General features: G+C 45.2%; 2 protein-coding genes across 3 annotated transcripts in view; both read right to left on the reverse strand.

The window, feature by feature from the left end:
* The window catches only part of epb41a (erythrocyte membrane protein band 4.1a), a 55,598-nt gene extending 45,571 nt beyond the window's left edge, over positions 1-10,027 (reverse strand). Inside the window, exon 1 of the mRNA XM_020050391.3 lies at positions 9,912-10,027. The gene's annotated coding sequence lies outside the window, so the exon portion shown is untranslated. The remainder of the gene's footprint in view (positions 1-9,911) is intronic.
* Positions 10,028-12,598: 2,571 nt separating this feature from the next.
* On the reverse strand, positions 12,599-17,813 carry ccn2b (cellular communication network factor 2b). 2 transcript variants are annotated; one of them, XM_010873081.5, is made up of 5 exons: positions 17,607-17,813; positions 16,357-16,576; positions 15,894-16,145; positions 15,341-15,597; positions 12,599-14,162 (listed from the first exon to the last, which is right to left on the reverse strand). In XM_010873081.5, the coding sequence occupies exons 1-5, from the start codon at positions 17,658-17,660 to the stop codon at positions 13,857-13,859; spliced, it is 1,089 nt and encodes a 362-aa protein (XP_010871383.2). In that variant the 5' UTR covers positions 17,661-17,813; the 3' UTR covers positions 12,599-13,856. The 2 variants fall into 2 exon arrangements, with proteins under 2 accessions (XP_010871383.2, XP_010871384.2); XM_010873082.5 differs by having other exon boundaries at positions 12,601-14,162; positions 15,341-15,555.
* Between the last annotated feature and the right edge of the window lie 357 nt (positions 17,814-18,170).

The raw sequence follows: 18,170 nt of genomic DNA on the forward strand, positions 1-18,170 counted from the left end.
GAACGTTCCTACTATTCGCCCTCCCTCCAAATCTACTCTCCACCCATCCCTCCCCCTCCCATCCCTCCCCCTCGCTCTTCTCCCTGCCAGTTCACAACCCCCCCCCCAACCCCCCCCCCCCCCCCCCCCCCCCCACTGACATCTGTGATTCTCCCACCAGCTGAGCAGGTGGTATTTAATTTCCTGCATCCGTGTCCACTATCAAAACGAATACAACACAGCCCCCCCCCCCCCCCCAACCAGCCTGACAAAACAATACCCATCTCCTTGGGCCGATCAACGCACCCTGGTGCTAACAAGCTGCTTAAAGTATAAAAGAGAAGCTCCTACAGCCTTGAACAGTGTTGAATAAGCATAGCAGACAACCAATTATCTGTTAATAGCGGCCTAATTCATGTGTAAACCAATAACCTGCATCATTTCTTCTACCTCTCTTTGCCTTGCACTGCCTGAACATTAGTCTCATAGTTAGAACAACAAATGGTGTGCCTTTCCTGTCCTGCTGTAGCAGTGACTTTGCTGCCGAGGGAAGATGTGTCCGCCACGACTGCGACACATTATCTCGCCTGGCTATTTTCAGATGAATGTGCAAACGTGCTTTAAGTCGCCCCGGACACAATGTGAGACCGGGCTTTCGGGATCTGAACACAGCTACACGTTTCCATGCAACATCTGTTGAACGCATCAAGGCAAAAGTCACAGTGTTGAGACCGTGAACACCACTACGCGTCTAATCAGAGTAACACTATTCAGACACACAGACATCACTGAGGACTGGACAGGTTCTGTGGTTTTATTCCTGTAATGGCATGTTTTCCAGCAAACCCTTTGAGGGAATATGAGAGCTGACCGATCGATGACTGTGTTTGTTAGTGACAGAGACATAGCTGTTGAGTTAAACTCCTATTCCTGAATCTTTTGCCAAAGGGCTGTCTGAGGAGTTTCAAGCAAAGGCAGATAAAAACCCAGCTATCCTTGACATTACAGCTCATGGACCACATCAGACAGTGAAGTCCTGATTTGTGAAGGGATTAGTAACTCCTATCAGAGTCAAGCCACAAGGAACATATCCAAATATTGGATAATTGTATTGCCCACAATGTCAAAATAACAGCCATTGTGTAGACCTTTACAAGTAAGAATACCCGGAAACAGAAACAACCATCTCCTTCAGTGTGTAATAAGTCTGACCCTTTAATATTAAAACAAAATGCTATTCATTACTGTTTAAGATGAACTAATCATTGAATGTCCACACGGAAACATACAGATTAAAACAACTCTGTCATCCTGGAACAAAGCCTGCTGGGATCATAATGTAATAAGGAGGTTCTTGTGATTTCATTCCTCCAACCAAGAATTTAGCATTTCGAAAACCTGTGTTTAAGGATACAACAATTGTTGGGCATATCTGAGTACCTAACGGTTAACTTTCAGAACACTGACCTTTATGCTATAAATGTTTCACATTCCACAGCACTTAACACTGGTTTTACAAGTACAGACCAAAATCCCTAAAAATGTAACCATGAAATGTAACAGGCATCGAATCATGAACAAAGGAATCGGCAACTTGGAGAGCGTGATGACAGAAAACAAAGCAACGTCTTTTCAATAATATATTTCAACTGGGGGTGCAATAACCCCTCCCCCATCACATGACGTCAAGCATCTGTGTTGGCTGGGTGGTGTTGAAAAGGGGATCACGACAACCCTCACCTAATCCTCACTCAACCCTGCAGACTCACTCCTTTCTCCTCTCTTCTCTCCGCTCGCTTCTCCTCTCCCGATTCTTTCCTCCCAGGAGGAGTTGATCCCCCCCACCCCGAAGACTAAATTGTCCACATCTCCTCTCCCCCTCTCCACTCCCTCATTCTTCTCCTCTCCTTCACTTTCCCCGTCTCCTCTCCCCCACTCATCTCCTCCACCCCCCCTCCCTTCTCCTCTCTTTCAATCCCCCTCCTCCCTCTTACTTCTCTCCCTGTTCTTCCCCTCTTCCCGACTCCACTCCCCCACTCAGCTTCACTCGTTCAAATCTCCCCACCACTCCCCTCCTCTGTCAAAGTTTAAAGGATGTTCTTACACAGACAGATGAGTGGGAGGGGGCAACTGGAGGCACTGCTCTCTCTGGCCTCTAATTGCCAAATGAAGTGTTGTGTTTCCAGCTCTTCAACATCAGCAATCTGTAGCTGTGCAATAGGTAAAATAGTTTGAGGCCTGGCGCCTTCGTTTGTGGCCACATTCATGTCTATGAACCCGACTCACTGACCAAGGTCCTTGGCTATCCTTGGCTTCAGTGAACAGTCTAAATCAAATGTTGGCCTAGTCTAACGTGGTCCATTATTACACTGGACTTTTAGATAGCAAATTTGCAGGTGTATTTGATGCACTGCTGATTTTGCAGGTTTTCCTACTTACAAAGCATGTAGAGGTCTGTCATTTTTATCATAGGTGCACTTCAACTGTGAGAGACGGAATCTAAAACAAAAATCCAGAAAATCACGTTGTATGATTTTTTAAATAATTAATTTGTATTTTATTGCATGGCATAAGTATTTGATCACCTACCAACCAGTAAGAATTCCGGCTCTCACAGACCTGTTCGTTTTTCTTTAAGAAGCCCTCCTGTTCTCCACTCATTACCTGTATTAACTGCACCTGTTTGAACAAGTTACCTGTATAAAATACACCTTTCCACACACTCAATCAAACAGACTCCAACCTCTCCACAATGGCCAAGACCAGAGAGCTGTGTAAGGACATCAGGTATAAAACGGTAGACCTGCACAAGGCTGGGATGGGCTACAGGACAATAGGCAAGCAGCTTGGTGAGAAGGCAACAACTGTTGGCGCAATTATTAGAAAATGGAAGAAGTTCAAGATGACGGTCAATCTCCCTCGGTCTGGGGCTCCATGCAAGATCTCACCTCGTGGGACATCAATGTTCATGAGGAAGGTGAGGGATCAGCCCAGAACTACACGGCAGGACATGGTAAATGACCTGAAGAGAGCTGGGACCACATACTCAAAAAAAAACATTAGTAACACACTACGCCGTCATAGATTAAAATCCTGCAGCGCACGCAAAGTCCCCCTGCTGAACCCAGCGCATGACCAGGCCCATCTGAAGTTTGCCAATGACCATCTGGATGATCCAGAAGAGGAATGGGAGAAGGTCATGTGGTCTGATGACCACAAAATAGAGCTTTTTGGTCTAAACTCCACTCGCCGTGTTTGGAGGAAGAAGAAGGATGAGTACAACCCCAAGAACACCATCCCAACCATGAAGCATGGAGATGGAAACATCATCCTTTGGGGATGCTTTTCTGCAAAGGGGCATCGACTGCACCGTATTGAGGGGAGGATGGATGGGGCCATGTATCGCGAGGGCCAACAACCTCCTTCCCTCAGTAAGAGCATTGAAGATGGGTCGTGGCTGGGTCTTCCAGCATGACAACAACCCAAAACACACAGCCAGGGCAACTAAGGAGTGGCTCCGTAAGAAGCATCTCAAGGTCCTGGAGTGGCCTAGCCAGTCTCCAGACCTGAACCCAATAGAAAATCTTTGGAGGGAGCTGAAAGTCCGTATTGCCCAGCAACAGCCCCGAAACCTGAAGGATCTGTAGAAGGTCTGTATGGAGGAGTGGGCCAGTGTGGCTGCAGTGTGTGCAAATCTGGTCAAGAACTATAGGAAACGTATGATCTCTGTAATTGCAAACAAAGGTTTCTGTACCAAATATTAAGTCCTGCTTTTCTGATGTATCAAATACTTAAGTCATGCAATAAAATGCAAATTAATTACTTAAAAATCATACAATGTGATTTTCTGGATTTTTGTTTTAGATGCTTTGTAAGTGGGAAAACCTTCAAAATCGGCAGTGTTTCAAATACTTGTTCTCCCCACTGTACATGGGTACCTATTTTCATTAAAAATCTGTCCTCTACACTGGCTAACGAGGTCACGGAACAGAGACCAAATGATTGTGACAAGCAACTATCTACGGGACTCCACTAGCAACTAGCAAGATATTTTGCGCTACCAATGATAGTAACATCCCCAACGCCCGGCACATCCCCAACACCCGGCACATCCCCAACGCCCGGCACATCCCCAAAGCCCGGCACATCCACAAACCCCGGCACACCCCCAAAGCCTGGCACACCCCCAAAGCCCGGCACACCCCCAAAGCCCGGCACACCCCCAAAGCCCGGCACATCCCTAATGCCTGTAATATCCTGAACAAGCGTATGTTCCTACTTTTAGGGTACATGTACAGGATTGGTTGAAAAGTCAAGAGATCCTCCCCCGACAGTTAGTGTTCTTTTCGACACCAGTCTGCAGGGGATCTTCTTTCAGGTATACTGCTTAGTCAGGTTAATGGCACACACATCTGTGTTTTCCTGCACCTGATCAGACAGTGTTATGGCCACTCCTAAAGCCCTTCAAACTCCCAAGAACAAGAATGACTAAAAAAGACTCTTAGATCTGGCCTTCCAGGGGGGCCAAAACTTGAGCCTTGACGGTGCAGACAGCTGACCAGTGGCTGGTAAACCCTTCGAGCAATGCAATTTGTCCAGCATTGGGAATGGGAGTGGGAAGGCAGTGTCAGAACTGCCTCAGAAGTGAGCAGGGACGCCGACAAAGATAAATGTGAACGTAAGGTGACTTCCTGGTCGACAAAAGCAATGACTCTCGCAAATCCATTGGGAGTTGTCGCAATGATATTGGGCTAAAACAGATACAATTGGATATCAGAGAAAGGGTTACATTGTACATTTTCTGATATAACAAAAACAAAAGGGGGATCCAAAGGGTCAGTTTAGGTGCATTTTAAAGTCTAACCTTATTTCACTCCGTCCCTCTTCTGACATCAACTCAGGCAGGAGACATGATGAAGAAATGTGTGATTGTATGCTTGTACATAACTGAGGAGAGATTTGGTAATGTGTATATTCTCTACCTAACCGAGGAGAGATTTGGTAATGTGTATATTCTCTACCTAACCGAGGAGAGATTTGGTAATGTGTATATTCTCTACCTAACCGAGAGATTTGGTAATGTGTATATTCTCTACCTAACCGAGAGATTTGGTAATGTGTATATTCTCTACCTAACCGAGGAGAGATTTGGTAATGTGTATATTCTCTACCTTACCGAGGAGAGATTTGGTAATGTGTATATTCTCTACCTTACCGAGGAGAGATTTGGTAATGTGTATATTCTCTACCTTACCGAGGAGAGATTTGGTAACGTTTATATTCACTTATCTCCACATATCATCGTGCACAGCTGACTTTTGTCAAATACATCCTATTTGTACCAGCTGTAAAAGTGATATACATATCCAAGAATTCTAAATAAACTACAAAGCACTGATTTCATTTGTTGTTCCTTAATGTGATCTACTTTGTCTGCATTTGACAACCTGTTCAAATGCTTTACCTGTAAAAACATGCAGGAGAACTAACTCCAGCATTTCTGTTATCCATATTTCTCTGAAATAGGAACTGCCTCATCCTCCCAATCTTTGACACTGTCAAATGTGACAGTACTAATATCTCTTCTATTGACTAAAGGTGTAGTCTACTGTCTTCAGTGTTATATAAGGAGTTCCTAGGGACGAGATAAATCTGCCCTGAATCTTTTTGTCCTCGTATTTTTTTTTAAACGCTGTTCTCCTCCCTGTGATGATGTTGTTTTTCGGGCATCGCTGCCTGGTCGCCATGGGGCGGACGGTGGTTCCAAAGTGTTAATCCCTCTGCCCAGCCAGCGAACACACGTAGCACCATTTCCCTTCCATTACTCTCTGCTGCCATCTCCAGTCTGGATGTTGAGTTATGCCCCTTCGCATGTATTCAATCAATGACGTTCATTTTATAAAGCCCTTTTTACATCAGTAGCCAACACAAAGTGCTTGTACAGATGCCCAGCCTAAAAATACCGAAGAGCAAGCAACAATGGAGTTCATACACAGTGACTGGGAAAAACTCCCTAGTAGGTCGTAACTTAGAAAGAAACCTAGAGAGGAACCAGACTCTGAGGGGTTGGCCAGTCCTCTTCTGGCTGTGCCAGGTGAAAATTATAATATATGTATTCACCTGTATTTAACTGTATTCCCCCACATCAGTTCTCACAGCTTCTGAAGGCAATGCCTCACACCGGCAGCAATGGCAATCGGAGGCACTACTGAAGGCTGCACTGCTGTTGATCTATCCACAGCAGCACTGACAGTTGACCCGGCAGAAATTTAAATAACTGACTCGGAGGAACGCTGGCATCATAAGTCAGTGAGTCGTTGAAAGTCACTGAGGTCTTCCGTGCGGGCCATTCTACTGCCGATGTATGTCCACGGGGATTGCCTGGCTGAAGCGGAGTCAACTAGGGTTTCATATTTTCCTGAGACTCTACCAATCGTGCTCCCCGAGACAAGAGCAAGAAATGACCAGGCTTCTCTGTATTCCCGTATAAACTGGCGACTTGCTTCTTTGATTTGCCATAGCCTAATGTATTCTACACCTGTTAAGTACAATATAACATCTTCAAAATGCCACCGAGAGTGCCAGCATGATGTAACCATGATGTTAGGGAAAACCCAGCCTCAGCAATTCTGTATGGTACATTTCACCTTGTTTTCAGGACTGTTTCATTCCCTGTTGTTTCCACACAGCTTCCGGAAGCAGCAGCCCAATTAAAAAATCAATGGGCAGCAGAAAACACGTGAGCCCCCATACACACGCCTAACAGGAATATTAAAACACACATGCGCACACATGCACGCATGCAGACACGCGTATACACACTGCATTAACACACACACACAGTAAACACTACACACTTTAAACACAGTTGCACAATGCCTGCACACACACACGCAAATGTTGTTACATGTCCTGACTATAACAAACCGGCAGTTTTTGCTGACCTCTCCTCTCATAAAACATTGCAGAAGATGGAATAAAGTGAAAATGAAACACTCACCACATATCAGAGATTCAGTCCCCCGGCAAGTTGACAAGCGTATGGGGGGGGGCATGATGGGTAACATAGGTTCAGGGGGGTGCGAGAGAGAGAGAGGGAGGGAGGGAGGGAGGGAGAGAAGGAGAGAGGACGCGTCAGCAAAATGTTACTTATACAGGCCAGCTTACATTTTGGGATTTTACACTTCAGGGTGATTTCTCTGACCCAGAATAAGCCAGGTTCAGGAATAAAAAGCAAGTTCATTTGAGACCCTCAAAAAATATTTTAGCCAAGTTTTAGCCTTAATATGCATCCAGGAAATCACCCTTTAGAATACAATGATATTGCACATTTTCACATATAGCAGACATTCTTACCCAGAGAAAGTTACAGCAGAGAAGGCATACATTCATATTTTTTGTTATTTGCCCCGTGTAGGAATCGAACCCAGAACCCCAACGTCGCAAGCACCACTCTCTACCAACCGGATACACAGGATGTGATCTTCTAAGTCAGTCTGAACAAGACTGCAGCTAGTTCGTTTATATTGACCCAAAGAATCTTCCTTAAAAGCCTGCTAAAGCAAGCCAAATATACTTCTTCTATAAATTATTTAGGTACCCATTTGAAATGTTGGAGAGACACGATAAACAGATTCTAAATTGGGAATCAAAGGTTGAAACAGTAACAGTGTTGTTCCTTCTTTTGTAAAACACAGATATTTCACATTTAGGTAATTTAGCAGACGTTCTTATCCAGAACAACTTGCAGTAGTGACATGACACGTTTTCAGATTAACTACACATTTCAAAGGCACCAAACGTCTGAAACGCTTCCCTGCAACAGTGACCAAATTACGATTCTACACTTGTAGGATGCTGTTTGGGAGGAGGCTGACATTTCACTATTAAGCTGGGAGGGATGACGAGATTGCGTGGTCCTAATGAGATGGCCCTGCTCTGACACATAGGAGCAGAAGACCCAAGTCATTAAAGGAGCTAACTTTAACCTGATTAATCGGAGCGGGAAAAGTGCTGCCACCCACAACTCTATAAATACTTTCACTTGGCTTGCACCAAATGGCATTCTATTCCCTATGTAACTCACTACTCTCACCAGGGCCCCGGTTAAATGTAGTGCCTAGAGAAGGGAACCAGGTGCCCGTTAGGACACAAATCTGTTCTTATTGGAAACACAGGGCCCAGTGTTCAATATTTAATGCGCTCAGGAACGGAATCTAATTCGTATTACATTAAGGACAGGATCATATTTCATGTCAGTGGACAAATCTCCTCACTGTCTCTACTCCTCTCTCAGTGGATCCTCTGCTGTTCCCTGGTCTTCGTTCGCACAAAAATGTGGTCCTCTCCGGCAGGTGATTATAGGAATTACGGCATGATCTATGTGATGAGGGATGTGTCAGAGTCCTGACGGTACACAAAGAGCCTGAAGTAGGACGTCGTCAGCACACCGTGAAGTCACGGTATGGGTTTCAGACCACATGATAAGGGCACAGATCAACACCAAGGTCTTAAATTGGATTTCCAAATCAGAGGTCCTCTGGGGCAGAGGGAGGAGACAAGCAGCTCTCAACTGCTCCTCTTTTGTTGAGCTGATTGGATAGCTTGGCAGTCATTTGTCCTCTAAGATCAAGTGGGATTCGGCTGACAGAACATGATGCTTACAACGACAGCGTTGCTGGTTCAGTTGGGGCGTGCTCCAAAATGTTCTCATGATGTAAGTTACCGGAGTATCCCCTTAAAGACCATAAGAAAAGCATTTCCCCAAGAATTGTGTGCAAAACCCCAGCAATTGGGATATTTAAGGTTAACTAATGTGGGCTAGAGTAAACACTGTTCACTAACGGAAATAGTGCACATTTAGCATCCCTGTAAAGAAAAGGCTGCCATAGCCTGACAGGTGTATGCTACTGTCCCACTGAAGGAAAATGTGCCAGCAGGCCCAAAGCGATAAATAATTCCACTGCAACACAGCTCCCCCACACCCACTACCCGCGTCCTAGGGTGAGATGCTGCCAACAAAAATGGAAGAGTAGCACAGCCGCTGACTGGAGACATGAGGGGTGCGGCGGTGAGTTGCTGTTTCTTGGCGCTTCCAGTTTCACTCGGCCAGTGCAGGACTCACTCATTCTCCCTCCGTTCTGCCCACTGCGAGCGATTTACCGGAGGGGAACACCAACAAACACAAGTCCTCGAGTCTGACTGCCGGTTCTGCTGACTGACAGCGAGAGAGGCGGGGATACTGGCGTTGGCAGAAACTGACACTGGATACCACCACAGCCACTGTATCAATGCAGCAACCATGAAAAATAATAGACTGATCACTGAGCCATAACGTTCCTCTGCGTTGGCTACGGCTGAACCATTGAACTAGCGGTGCGTAATTGCTTAGGGATCCCAGGCACCCACATCTTCCCTCGGTATTGTCGAGGGATATTCTGCATGGCTCTCATCTCGTGACAATGAAAACACACTCAGAACAGGATGACGGCTGAGCTGTCACAACAGACAAGTTAAAGGTGCACCGTCTCGTGCCTGCAGTGATTTCGTGGTGGCTAATCCACCTGAAATCTTCTTCACGCCGATTTATTTAGCTGCCACGCGCCAGTCCACATGACTAACTAGGCATGCATAGCCCACATAGCCTATCTGTAAGTGACAATTCTAGAACAAACTACAGCCTGACAAAACCAAAGAGGAAAGAACGACACTGACACCGTTGTTGACTATGGCAAAACAGATATTCTGCACATAAAACATAGCCTACCATGTGTTTGTTGACATGAACTGTTTCTACAGACTCCTCGTTGCACCACAGAAACAAATGCACACGCTACAATTGAATAACATAACATAAGGATGACCAGACATAGACCATTCATTGGAAGTGATACAGCTCCAGAAAGCTCCATGAATAAACGAAACGTATTTACCCGGGAAGATGACAGTGCTCTCGATCCCTCGTTGATTCCAGTCTACCTGTGCAATTTCCCTTTTCGTGCCGAAAGGGGATTCTATTATTTTCGCCCTTTTCACCAACACAGCAGCTTGGCTCCGTCAAAACACGTCACTGTGTGGGAAGCGAAACGAGGGTACGCTCTGGCCGTTGCTACTCCCGCGCGCGACATCCATTTACCCGCCTCTGGATGACGGTGATTGGAGCAAAGCGCGTGATCTCGGCCAGGTACCTTATCGATATACGGGCCGGAATAGTGACAACAAACACTGGTCCGGTGCCCTGTCCCCTGGCTGTCGGAGATGTTTAGTTTTTGTTCCGTCTGAGTAGAATGTTAAGTGTTAAGACGGTTTACACAAAAGTGTTTTCTAGTAGCCAGGTCCGGCCCTAAGCCCGGGCTACGGCAGCGCTTGTATAAGCAAGCCAGCGGCCACGTGCTCACAGGTCAGGTGAGACGCGCTTTTGAGGGGAAAGGTCAAAGATGGTGGACAAAGGTCTTGATCTATTTAATGCTGAATAATTATTCCATAATATTTTAATCCTGCCATTGAAATATATTTCTTACATTGTTTTTAGGATTCTGGTATTACGTATTTAAATGTCTTATTTAGTCTCAGATTGTTTTGATTCCTTGGTTTATTCATTCCAGTCTTTAAATCCTGTCTTGTTCTGACTTTTAGAATGCCTTTACATCACTATCATTTCCGCAAAGTGTACTGTTCTCAGATTGACCCAGTGCTACACCTGATCAATTCAGAAGAGGAATTGCTTTATCCTATTCCAGATACTTTCTGTTTCTGCAAGGCAGGCTTCTGAGGTCCAGGTGCATAAAAGTAGGGCACTGTAAGTGTGTGTGTGTGTGTGTGTCAAATCAAAGTTTATTTATTGCTTACACAGTCTGCAGGTGTTATTACAGGTGCAAAGAAATGCCAGTGCAATGAATGCCTAATTAAAGAAATTAACAGAGCAAATCAAACCTGAATTTGTGTGTGTGTGTGTATGTGTGTGTGTGTGTGTGCTTGCATTTGAGTTGAATTACCCAACCAGAAAAAGTAATTTATTGTTCAAACACCCTAACTTATATTCTTTCCCATAAGCACTTGGCCCTGGACACCCCGTTGTCTGCAAATGTTGCAGCTGACCCTGAACTACGTCAACCTCCCCATCCATAACACCCTGGAGAATACACACACACACACACACACTTAAACCTACCCATAACACCCTGGAGAATACACACACACACACATATACACACTTAAACCTACCCATAACACCCTGGAGAATACACACACACACACTTAAACCTACCCATAACACCCTGGAGAATACACACACACACACACTTAAACCTACCCATAACACTCTGGAGAATACACACACACACACACACACACTTAAACCTACCCATAACACTCTGGAGAATACACACACACACACACACACACACTTAAACCTACCCATAACACCCTGGAGAATACACACACACACACATATACACACTTAAACCTACCCATAACACCATGCAGAACACACATTATACACACCTATTCAGGACACCATTGAGAACATACACATGGACAGAAAACACAATGCTTAACCAGCCAATGACTGTACAGGGTGTATCCCAAATAACTCATTATTTGCCACACTGTGCAACAACTTTGACCAGAGTCCTGGAACAGGGAATGGGGGGTTATGTGGTAAACATCCTAGGCTTGAGCCTCAGACATACACCCACTTTGTAGATTAGCTAGCCAGCCAGAAGTGCCTTTCTTTCTGCCTGCCCGGCTGTCTGCCTGCCCGTCTGTCTGTCTGCCCACTTGCTAGTCTGTCTGCCTGTCTCTCTGTCTGTGTGTGTTTCTGACCGCCTGTCTCTCTGTCTGTGTTTCTGCCTGTCTCTCTGTATTTCTGCCTGCCAGTCTCTCTGTCTGCCTGTATTTCTGTCTGCCTGTCTCTCTGTCTGCCTGTATTTCTGCCTGCCTGTATTTCTGCCTGTTTGTATTTCTGTCTGCCTGCCTGCCTGTCTCTCTCTCTGTCTGCCTGTCTTTCTGTCTGCCTGTCTCTCTGTCTGCCTGTCTCTCTGCTTGTCTGTCTCTCTGTCTGCCTGTCTCTCTGTCAGTGGCTCTGATAAGAGTGACTCTGCAGCTGGCTGTTCCTCTGTGTTTTTCAAACAGCCATTTGAGCTCAGCAGCGGTTAGATGAGCTCTTATTTTCATGCTCTGTTCAATGATCAACCCATTCGTCATATGCTTCACCGGAAGTTTACTTCCTGTTGTCTTGGTCGGTCTGGTGGGATTGGGTCTGGTCCTCAATCTGCCCGTCTTACATACACCAAAAAACTCACACACACATTTATTCCCAAAACTCAAGACTTGGGATTATCCCTAATGCTGTTGTCATCAATTTTGTTGTGCCCTTTTGAAACATTCATGGATTCGAAGCATACGTTCTGCTGGCCCAGAGACAAGGTGACAGACATTAGTTTTATCACACTGACATTTAGTTTATCTTTACTCAGGTGACTGCTGCTGCATCATTCCATTAGAAAATTCTGTCCCTCCCTTAGAATTTCACATTATGACAGACTGTTTCGGACATGATCCCTTGTTGTCTTTAGATCTTCTATTTACATGCTGTTTTTAACATGAATATTTCAGGAACAACTGTCGTTTATGTATAAAAAATATAATTTATTTATTGAAAGTAGACGAAAGTGCAACAAACAGGGACCGCCTTGAATCTTGGCCAGGTGACTACAGTGAAGAACAAGTATGATACAGTTCAAATACAACAGAAAACTACAACATGGTGTTATTAATGAAACATCAAGATACATAAATTATAGTACAAAACTGTACATAGTCTTACAGTATTTACATAGGTTGTATTTGTCAAATACCAAATTTCTGTCCTTAGATCCTTCAATTTTTTTAAATAAACAATATTATAGACAGGAATCCTTCAGCCAAGCCTCTACTTGCGTTTCCGGACTAGTGTTTCGTCTTATTGTTAGGTGTGTCTATTTGACTATGATTTGAGAATGCATTCAGGGTCAGGGAGAGCATATTTTAGTGACCCCAACGTCGCTTGGACCTCTTGTACTGTACTGAAACTCTATCAGTAGTCAGCAGTTATCTAGAAATTATGTGACCAGGTTTTGAGAGGTACACTAGAAAATGGCCATGTCGAAAAGTCAAAAGAATCATAAACATTAGTTTTGTGTCAGGTGTCTATAATTATATACAGTATATTCAGTCAATATAATTCAGACGTCAAGGCACATAATACTAATAAAATATATCCACAGTCTGTATCGTAAATCTTTAACATGTGAAAAAAAAATGTTTTTCTTTTTTTATGTTGTGTTACAACATTTTGCGTCAACACGTGAAGTTTGCTTCAGTGAGTGCTTCAGTTCAGTGCTCAATCTAGGCCACTGCTTCCTCTGTACACTAACATGTCCTGTTCCAATGGCACTATAGCAAAGTAAATGTAAATATACCTTAGTGTCTATAACATTGCATTTTCAGTGCTTTAGTCCCTCCTGCAGTTTCTCTGAACATACAGGAAGGCCAGTCAAAGAGCCAGGTGACTTTAGAGCAGTGCGTTACAACTAAAAACAGAAGAAAAAAAGAAGGAAAAACCTAAAGACTCAGTCTCACGCTCGAGAGTCAGTCTCATGCACATCTTCATATCTTGAAACCACTTGTTATTATCTGTTATCAATCTCACAAGGCTGACATGTCTGTGGAGAGATAGGGTCGAGACAGGGTTCAAGAGATTTAAAGAGCTGCCCGTGGATTAGTGATGCAAGGTTTTATGAGTTCTATCAGTGTGTGTGTGTGTGTGTGTTCATGTGTTCATTTCCTTGTGTCTGTGCAGTGCCTGTGTCTTGGCAGCCATGTGGTTAACATGTTGTTTACATGTCATTGTCGTAGTCCCCGATCATTCTGCGCATGTGCGAGGCCAGGAAGATGTCGTTGTCCCGCGGGCAGTCGTGGTGGCAGGAGCACGTCTTGATGAACATCATCTTCCGCCTGAACGTGTCTCCCTCAGGGCAGCGGAACTCCACCTCGGAGGTGACGGTGGCGTGGGGCTTGCAGCAGCGGCCATCCGTGCACACGCCGCAGAACTTGGGCTTGTAGAGTCTGTTGCTGCGGCAGCCGGAGAGCTCGAAGCGCATGCCCCGCTGAGCTTTGGCGGTCCGCACGCACCTCTTTCCCCTCTGTGGAACCAAGACCAGTGGGTGATCAGTACCGGGTGTTGAAGGGAACCTCCTTCAGTTTGAATGGATCAATATAGGACCTCCTGCTCCTGAATGGGCCATGACGTCACATAGACAGTGTGATACGTTGCTTCCTATGACTTCACAGTGCTGTGTATGTGCCATGTGATAAACAGACCATGTCACACGCTGCTCTCCGTGACTTCACAATGCTATGTAATGGCATGCGATGTTACGTCACTATGCCATGTGATAAACAGACAATGTCACACGCTGCTCTCTCCGTGACTTCACAATGCTATGTAATGGCATGCGATGTTACGTCACTATGCCATGTGATAAACAGACAATGTCACACGCTGCTCTCTCCGTGACTTCACAATGCTATGTAATGGCATGCGATGTTACATCACTGTGCCATGTGATAAACAGACAATGTCACGCGCAGCTCTCAGTGACTTCACAATGCTATGTAATGGCATGCGATGTTACGTCACTGTGCCATGTGATAAACAGACAATGTCACGCGCTGCTCTCCGTGACTTCACAATGCTATGTAATGGCATGCGATGTTACGTCACTATGCCATGTGATAAACAGACAATGTCACATGCTGCTCTCACCGTGACTTCACAATGCTATGTAATGGCATGCGATGTTACGTCACTATGCCATGTGATAAACAGACAATGTCACGCGCTGCTCTCCGTGACTTCACAATGCTATGTAATGGCATGCGATGTTACGTCACTGTGCCATGTGATAAACAGACAATGTCACATGCTGCTCTCTCCGTGACTTCGCAATGCTATGTAATGGCATGCAATGTTACGTCACTGTGCCATGTGATAAACAGACAATGTCACGCGCTGCTCTCCGTGACTTCACAATGCTATGTAATGGCATGCGATGTTACGTCACTGTGCCATGTGATAAACAGACAATGTCACACGCTGCTCTCCGTGACTTCACAATGCTATGTAATGGCATGCGATGTTACGTCACTATGCCATGTGATAAACAAACAATGTCACACGCTGCTCTCTCCGTGACTTCACAATGCTATGTAATGGCATGCGATGTTACATCACTGTGCCATGTGATAAACAGACAATGTCACACGCTGCTCTCTCCGTGACTTCACAATGCTATGTCGTGTCTAATGTCCTTGCGGCTACCTTAATGTCTACCTCCTGCGCTAGCTGGCATGGCCGAACTAGACAGATGCGAGTCTGTCTCTCCAGCTGGCACCGCTCATTGTCGTTGGTGACCCGGGAGGACACCCCCATGCCACAGGTGACGGAGCACTCATCCCACTCGGTTGTCTGGACGATGCAGTTGTCCCGGGGGCTCTCGGCCGACACCGGTCCATGGGGAGACACCTCCCTGAAGACTGACAGAGGGGGAGAGGAGACCAAGGAGTGAGTGTCGGATCCTGACGGAAGGGTTGAGGGAAAGGAGAACCGTGGTGAAGGAGAGGGAGAGAGGGAGAGACTGTTAATTTAAGATTTTTCTTTGGGTAGAAAGAGAGAAAAAGCAAGAGAGAGTGAGTGAGAAAGTCAGAGAGAGTGCCAGAGAGAGAGAGACAAAGAGTAAGAGAGACAAATAATATAAAAGAGAGTAAGAGAGAAAGTGCATGAGAGTGAGAGAAATAAAGAAGAACAGACACACAGCATGAAAAAAGAGAGATTGGAGATCCAGAGTTTCAGTTGGTAGGAGTGTAAGACTCACCAGCCATGGCGGACTGGTAAGGGTTTTCCTCAGGACTGTGGTCACACACCCACTCCTCACAGCACTGGCCAGGGATCTGGATTCGGCGCGGGTATGGGCAGTCGAGGGAGGGCAGCCGTACGTCGCTTGCACAAGTTGGCACACAGCCGATCTCTCCGTTCATGCAGACACATTGGTGCTTGCAGCTGGGCTGGAAGGTCTCTCCACTGTGGTAGATAATCCCTCCCAGGTCACAAGTCTGGCCTTCCTGTGCTGGAACAAAGAGGAGACACCGTTTGAGAAATCAGATGTATTACTGTATATGCATGTGTAGCAATCTGTACAATAAGATAATTAATTATCAACATTTTTTTTATATTACTCAACTGAACACAGCAGATATCGCCCGTAGTTTACTAGTAACGAGTCAAACTGAAAAATGAGGAAGGCATGGCTGACGGAGGTGCCGTAAAGACCTGCTCACCCATGCAGATGCCATGTTCAGTGTCACTCAGCACCGCGAAGTCACAGTACAGATCCTTGTGGTGGTCGCACGGCTCCAGGGCCGTGCAGGGTTCGCCTGCCTGCCTGGCGCACACCTTACAGCAGCCACAGCCGTCCAGGACCAGGCTGGTGCCGAACGGGCAGGGAGAGCGGTCGGTGGGGCATACGCATGGCTGAGAACAGTCCGTTTGGGCCATTGTCTGGAAACATGTGAACGTGTTACAGTTGGAAATGCTTTACAGAACATACCTGGACGGCGTTCAGTCGAGATTGCCTGAATGCACTAAGAAAATAACTGAATTTAAGTACTAGGAAATGCCAAGGATTTATTTCCAGGGAACGCGTTGTCCTCCGCTAGAAAATGAGTTCGATCTATGCCGCGTCAAAGTGGAGAACGTTTCCAGGGTTTTACATTTTCTGCGGCAACGCACATGTAGTGCATCGTAACGGTCACCAGGTGGGGACATAAGACGTAGCCAAACTACTTTCGGTCTGTCTTTTCTATGGAGAGCCCTTCCATCGAGGTGCCATCCATTCCATGCACGACGGTTTTACAGCTATAGCAATTTACAGATATTTTTTGATTCATCCAAGAGACAGCTGCTTGGGAAATCAATTTGGAAACCGTAGCTATGTTGCAGTCTATTGTTATTTCTTTATTCCTTCTTTGTTCCCATTATGATCATTTTTAATTTTAATAACCATATTCACAAGGAAAATATACGAATCTAGTATTTTCAGTAACAGACTCAATTATCTGTTATTCGTATATATATTATATTAGACACAATTTGATCAAACCTACTTTTTCAGCACCTTGCCTTGTTTACATCGATGCTATAGCCTACTGAACTGCTCTTAGACCACACCCCCATGGAAAGTTTTTAGGGGCTTAACTGAACAAACGTTTTCGCTATATCTACATTTTAAATAACTAAGAATATGTCTGAAGACAAGACAAATCATCACACAATGAGCCGGTAGAATGACAAAGAAAGAATAGGCTATTATTGCATGAAAAGCAAGAGTTGTATTTTAAATCTAAAAGATTATCAAAACAAGCCAAGGCTATCAATAGTCTGGTAAATGAGAAATGGACTGATATGCATTGTTTGCTTTAAATGCAAGTGATGCAAAAATAGCATCAATTATTAATAAATAAAATATTAACAAAAAATAGTTAATTTGATGAAAACGTTCTGTCAAAATAAATTACACGTTCAAACCTACCGAGCGGATGATGAGAAGAAGAAGACAAATTCTGGCTATAATTTCCTCAGACATCGTTGCGTCTGGTGATTTCAACAACGTGCGCGCGTACACGTTTGTTTTCGTTCTGTGAGTCAGGCAGAGACCGTGGAGTTTCCCTTTTCTGCTCTCTAGTCCTGTTCGTTGACTCGCTGCAGGGCTCGAGGGCTGGACTGAGGCACGGAGAGGAGAACCCCTACTATAAATACTCCGCGAGGCGGGGTGTAGCCCAGGCAACGGGAGTAATGCCACGCGACCCAAAGGGGTGAAAATATTCAAATTCCAGATGGCTTTCTTTCCTAATTCCTGAGAGGAGAGCTGTTACAGACAGGCAGCCTGCTCAATCAACCTTCTGTTTCAGATTTCACATTTTCAAACACACACACACAGAAGTCCAGCCAGGTGGGAGGTTTTTTATGTCCTGAAGCGGGAACTGACAAGAATGTCTGTGAGTCCAGTTTGACATGGACTAAAGGGGAACATTGTTCACGTTGGCCGCCATTCAGACAAAACAGGCCTACATCATGAAAGTGGTTACAAGTTGGA

The sequence above is a fragment of the Esox lucius genome, chromosome 10, assembly GCF_011004845.1.
Source record: "Esox lucius isolate fEsoLuc1 chromosome 10, fEsoLuc1.pri, whole genome shotgun sequence".
NCBI classification, from domain to species: Eukaryota; Metazoa; Chordata; class Actinopteri; order Esociformes; family Esocidae; genus Esox; species Esox lucius.

What these genes read in the sequence shown, in the direction of transcription:
- ccn2b (XM_010873081.5), bottom strand. Translation starts at nt 17,660, where the DNA reads ATGTCTGAGGAAATTATAGCCAGAATTTGTCTTCTTCTTCTCATCATC. An exon ending in TTCTTCTCATCATCCGCTCG is followed by an intron (nt 16,577 to 17,606) that starts GTAGGTTTGAAC and finishes ACATGTTTCCAG; the next exon opens with ACAATGGCCCAAACGGACTG. An exon ending in TGAACATGGCATCTGCATGG is followed by an intron (nt 16,146 to 16,356) that starts GTGAGCAGGTCT and finishes TCTTTGTTCCAG; the next exon opens with CACAGGAAGGCCAGACTTGT.